General features: G+C 52.0%; 1 protein-coding gene across 1 annotated transcript in view; it reads left to right on the top strand.

The window, feature by feature from the left end:
• Positions 1-380: 380 nt before the first annotated feature.
• VSTM5 (V-set and transmembrane domain containing 5) overlaps positions 381-6,000 on the top strand; it is a 33,286-nt gene continuing 27,666 nt past the window's right edge. The window contains exon 1 of the mRNA XM_030883756.3: positions 381-543. Coding sequence (XP_030739616.1) covers positions 453-543 — 91 coding nt within the window. The 5' untranslated portion in view covers positions 381-452. The remainder of the gene's footprint in view (positions 544-6,000) is intronic.

The following is a 6,000-nucleotide window of genomic DNA, read 5'->3' as shown; positions in this document are numbered from 1 at the left end:
AAAGCCTTCTCATTTCACATGGAACCATTAGATGGTCCCTCTTGGTCCTCAGGCAACAGCTAATACCTTCCCTTCCTTCTGCCACCCAGCATCCAGCTGAATCTTGAATCAACACCAGTCAAGTGGGTGTGAACGGAAGGAGACTACTCATTTTTTGCTATTATTTACCTCTGAGTGTGTGCATTCCAACTGCTTCCTCTCTCTCTCTCTCTCTCCCTCCCTCCCGCCCGTCTCCTCTTCCTTCTCCACTTCTTGGGAACTGGTTCAACCAGAGTACACCAGCTCATCTGCATCTGGCCTCACAGGACAGGCAGGAGGCAGCGGCGGAGGAGGAGCGGGCGGGCGGGCGGCCAGGAGCTGCAGCGGCTGCCACGTGAGCGCACAGCCGGGGCTGCGCCGCGCCGCGCCGCCCGGGACGCCAATGCCGGGCCGGCGGCGCGCGGGGCTTGCTCATGAGGCCTCTGCCGAGCCGGAGGAGGAAGAGCCACGGCCTCTCGCTGGGAGTCTTCGCCCTCTGCTTGGCCGCTGTCCGCTGTCTGCAGAGTAAGCAAGGGCCGGACCGGGCGGGGGCGGGGGGCGCGGGGCGAACCACAGCTTTCCGCGGGGCTGGGCGCGGCCTGGAGCGGGGACCCGGCCCGGCGAGGATCCCCCAGACCCGCTCCCGGGTCACTCTGGGTACGCGCCCCGCCCCGGGCGTTATCAGAGCCGGAAGGCGCCCGGAAGATGTGGCCGCCTCCTCTGCAGCATTTTTTATTTCTTTTTCCTGGAATAACCAGACTGCAGCCCAGGCATCCGAGACCCCCCAGGGCACACGGGCCCCGCCCCCTACTGCGGGAACCCTCCCCCTCTCCTTCCCGCGCCTTCCCCGGTCCGCGGCGCTGCGCTGGTCCCTGGTGCTGTAGGCCTCCCCACCTCTCAGAGGAACCCCCAGCAGACTGTCTCGAAGAGGAGGGGTTGTAGGGGTTTGGGTTGGGTGTTGGGGCCTGAATCCCTCAGGCCGGCGGTGATCCTCACCGCTCTGCCCGGAGCTGAGGGTTTGGATGGGCTGTCCCCGGAATCCCCCGGCTTGGTGAGTCTCATGTAACGCACAGCCCCACAGACCACCATGGACCCAAACCACAGATTTGAATGCAGTTCTGCTTTCTCATTTAATCGTGATCCTTATGACCATTCTCATTTTACAGATTAGTCATCTGAAGTGTGGAGACTGACCAGTGCAGGGCCACTGGCGGTGGGAGGGTCTATAGTAAGGGGCGGTGCTTACTAAGCACGTTTGCGCTCACTGCCCCCGGGGCTTGACAACACTTCTTTCATTGAATCCTCGGAGCAACCCTACGAAAAAAGTGCCACTCTCATCCCTGTTTCACAAGTGAGGAAACTGATGCACAGCCATCACCAGCTAGGCCGTGGTGGAGTTAGGATTTAACCCTGGGCAATCTAGCACGCTTGACCTTTACGCCTCTCTAGCTAGAGCCCAGCTGCAGATCTCAGAAACCCAAAAGGACTGGGAGGGGGGCATGTGCCTCTGGCTGTCTGTGGAGCAAGGAATAGCCAGCTCGTCCATCAGGTGGGTGGGTGTGTTTGGCCTTGCAGTGACCTTTTCTATCATTTTTCAACCCTTCAACATGTGTTTCCAATCAGGCATTCTCATGCAACATCTGTACAGCTGTCCCAGGCATTCAAGGACCAACGATTCACCACAGTGTATACTTCATCTATTCACTCACTCATTCGTGGCACCCTCTGCTTCCAGGAAGCAGGCCACAGTCGTACTGGGGCTACCATGGTTCCCAGTCCTGTCCTCAGACGAGCAGACAAGAGTGCCGGCTTGGAGCGGCGCGTCCTGAGAGGCAGGGAGTGCCAAAGTTCTGGAAGCCCTAGAGGCTCAGGGGAATGAGGCCAAGCCTCCCAAAGGGAGCTGCACCTACCCACTGACAGATGGACAGGAGCAGCCAGGGGAAGGGGCAGAGGGAACACAGCACGTCCTAGGTAAAGAGGGAGTACATGCAAAACCAGGAGGAAGGGTCAAAGTTTTGCAGTTCTCCATTGAATAGTGACTCCTGCAAAGCTGTAAACTCCAGGAAGACAGATTCCCAGCGCTTGTCCAGTGCCAGCCAGAGTCTACCCCTTAAGGATAGTGAGTGGGTGTGCACCTGCCTGATGGGGGCCTGTGCTTCCGCGCCAGCACTGATGATGTAGAGGGGGCCTCCTCCCCATCACCAGCTCCCTCCATTCTCTGCCTCTTCAGGCTCTGCCCAAAGCTTCCACCCAGAAAGTCAGATATTCATCATTTACACTGAAGTCTGTGTGAAAGCATGCTCCACAAACACAAACACACAAACACCCTGCATTTGAGGCCTTTTCTCTATAAACGGGACTGTTATGGACTGAATGTTTGTGTCCCCCTGAAATTCACATGTTGAAACCTCAGCCCCCAATGTGATGCTGTTTGGAGGTGGAGGCTTTGGAAGGCAGTTGGGTTTAGAGGAGGTCATGATGGTGGGGCCTCCACGATGGGGGTAGTGTCCTTATAAGAAGAGGAAGAGACACCAGAGATCCCTCTCTCTATCTCTTTCTGCCACGTGAGGACGAAGCAAGATGGCAGCTCTCTGCAAGCCAGGAAGAGAGTCCTCCAAATCTGCCGTCACCTTGATCTTGACGTCCCAGCTTCCAGAACTATGCTGTTTAAGGCACCCAGTCTATGGTATTCTGTGATAGCAGCCCAAGCTAAGACAGAAATTGGTACCGAGAAGTAAAGTGCTGCTGTAACCAATACCCAGAAATGTGGAAGCAGCTTTGGGACTGAGTAATGGGTAGAAGCGGAAGAGTTTTGAAGTACATGCTAGAAATATGGACTCTAAGGGCCATTCTGGTCAGGTTTCAGATGGAAATGAGGAACATGTTACTGGACAACAGAGAAAAGGTGATCCTTGTTAGAAAGTGGCAAAGAACTTGGCTGAGCTGTGTTCATGTTCTAGTGTTCTGTGGAAGGTAGAGCTTGGGAGTGATGAGAAATTAGATATTTAGCTGAGGAGATATTAAGCAGTGTCGAAGGAGCAACTTGGTCCCTCCTGTCTGCTTATAGTAAAATGCAAGAAGAGAGAAGTGACTTGAAGGAGGAATTCTTAAGCAAAAAGGAACTAGAACTTAAAGATGTGGAAAATTCTCAGCCTATCTGTGTTACGAAAAAAGAGAGCGTGTTCAGAAGAGAAGACGTAGATTGCGGCCAAACACTGATAAGATTAGCCTGGGTGTGAACCACGGGCCTAATCAGCCACTCCAGCAGAAACAACTCCAGTGAAACTGAAGAGGGTGAAGACAGAATGGAATGAGGGAAGGCTGTCAGATTTGATAGACCCTACAGGGCTGACTGTATTATCGCTGTTTAGCTGTGTACACTATTTTTCAGGCTAAGAAAAGAATGACTCTGAGGACAATTCAGCCAGCATCAGAGCTGTCTCCTCGGTTTCAAAAGACGGGGGTGGGGCATTGCCTTAGTTTCAACAGGCAAGATGGAGGCCTTGCAGAGTCTCCCGGGGACATGGAAATGCCCAGCAGAGCTGCAGGGGTGAGGGTGCACCCCTGTCTCAGTGGGTCCTAAAGGCAGAGCATTGAACCAAAGAGCTAACGGCATTTACCTTGCTAGGTTTTGGGCTCACTTGGGACCCGTCACTCCTTCTTACTTCTGATTTCTTCTTTTTGCAGTGGGAATGTCTATCCCATGCTTGTCCCACCACTGCATTTTGGAAGTACATAACTTACCTGGTTTCACAGGTTCACAGCTGGAGAGTAATTTTCTTTTAAGATGAATCATACCCCAAGTCTCTGAAAGGAGTTAAGACTTTTGGAGTTGTTGGGATGGAATGAATGTATTTTGCATGCAAGAATTCATTGCATGAATTTTTGAGGGCCAAGGGCAGGATGTTATGGACTGAATGTTTGTGTCCCCCAGAAATTCATATGTTGAAGCCCTAACTCCCAATATAATGGTACTTGGAGGTGGGTGGGACCTTTCGGAGGCAATTAAGTTGAGATGAGGTCATGAGGGTGGGTCTTCCATGAGGAGATTAGTGTCTTTATAATAAGAGGAAGAGACCAGCGCTCCCTCTCTCTACATGTGAGGATACAGCAGGAAGGTGGCCATCTGCAAGACGGGAAGAGGGTCCTCACCGAGAACTGAGTCTGTTGGCACCTTGACCTTGGACTTCTCAGCCTCCACAGCTGTGAGAAGTAAATGCCTGTTGTTTAAGCCCCCCAGTTTTTGGTATTTTGTTATAACAGCTCAAGCTGAATAAGACAGGGACTTAAAGGCATATCCCCTCTGAAAGCTGGCAGGCCTCCCGCACCTGGCCAAGGTGGACGCTTTTCTAGGACCCTTGTTCATTTCTTTTCTCAGCTCTCAACATGGGAAGTTATCCATCAGGCCTCCTCCTCATCAGTGCGCCCGCTCATTTGGAAGCAGATGATCCAAGACTCAAGCAGGAAAGTTTTGGGTTTTTTTGTTGTTGGTTTTTTTGTTTGTTTGTTTTTAATTGAAGTATAGTTGATTTACAATGTTGTGTTCATTTCTGCCATACAGCTAAGTGATTCATATATATATATATTCTTTTTTAAGTATTCTTTTCCATTCGGGTTTATCATAGGATATTGAGTATATTTCCCTGTGCTATACAGTAGGACCTATTGTTAAGTAGGAAAGTTTAGCTAATGGCCCGGGCCAAGTCAGCTTGCTTCCTGTGCTCCAACCCCAGCTTCTAAAAAGCAGCCCACTCCCCCAGCATGCGCACACAGCCACACATGTGCACACACACGAGTGCCCTTTAACATCCCCACCTTACCAGGGTGGAGCCAGGGATGGAGGAGCTAGCCCCACTGAGTCACTCATGGCCCAGTGCCCAGTAGCACAGAGGAGCAGCGTGGGGGCTGAGCCTCGGTCTGGGGAGGGAGTTGATAGGCCAAAGCGGCCACAGCCAGATGGAGCTATGGGTTCTGGCTTAGCTGGAGCTGCCATGGGAGGGGAGGGAGAGCCGATGTTGGAGGTATCCCCTGGAGACCCCGGGGAGACACCGGGATCCATCATGCCAGGACAAGGCCCCACTGGTCACCTATGCGGCCGTCCACAGTTACTAAGCAGTTATGATGTATCGGGCTCTGCACTGGCCCAGGTGAAACAAATGAGGCGTGGTCTCTCTCTGCACTGTCCTCTCTGATTTATAGACAATGGTCTTGCATACCTATAAAGGTACCCACCCAAAAGAGTGGTGCTTGGGTGTGCTTTTAAAAATGCAATAAAAAAAAATGCAGTCATGCTGTGCTTGTTACTCAGCAACTTACTTTTTACAGCAATTTATTTATTTATTTATTTTTGGCCATGCCACACCGTTTGTGGGATCTTAGGTCCCTGACCAGGGATTGAACCCAGGCCTTTGTCAGCGAGAGCGCCGAGTCCTAACCGCTGGACCGCCAGAGAATTCCCTTCTTACAGCAGTTTTTGATCTCTGTCCATGTTGATAGCCTAGATCTTGGTCCTTCCTCTCAACTGCTATCCGTATGTCATTGTATCCACCTGCTGCTTCTTCCTTAGCTAGCCCCCTTCTGATGGACATGTCAGCATTCAGATTTTAGCCCTCCCTGCGGGGAGAACAGAGCCCTAATACAGAGTGCGGAGTGCAGTGCTATTGATATGCACATCGTATGGAGGATGAGGAAGGCCAGGGGCCACCTCCAGGCTGACAGGTAGCCCCTGCACACACACCTCCTCCCCTTGGGGGTAGTGCTCAAAAAATGCCTGGGGGATTACACTGAAGCTATTGAGGGAGGGGCAGAATCAACCAGAAAGTCACCCAAATTTCTTCATTTCTGGTCTCCAAGGGAGTCCTGAGTATATTCTCTGCTGGTCTGGGAAGGGGCTGCAGTCAGGAGACTCTCCTTTCTCCGTTGTCCCCAGGACTTAAGGACACCTATTTATTTCATCTGCTCTAAGACTTTTTTTTTTACTTT

The sequence above is a fragment of the Globicephala melas genome, chromosome 8 (assembly GCF_963455315.2).
Source record: "Globicephala melas chromosome 8, mGloMel1.2, whole genome shotgun sequence".
In the NCBI taxonomy this organism is placed as follows: domain Eukaryota; kingdom Metazoa; phylum Chordata; class Mammalia; order Artiodactyla; family Delphinidae; genus Globicephala; species Globicephala melas.
The sequence above is the reverse complement of the archived record's forward strand: the minus strand, read 5'-3'. Positions and strand labels throughout refer to the sequence as shown.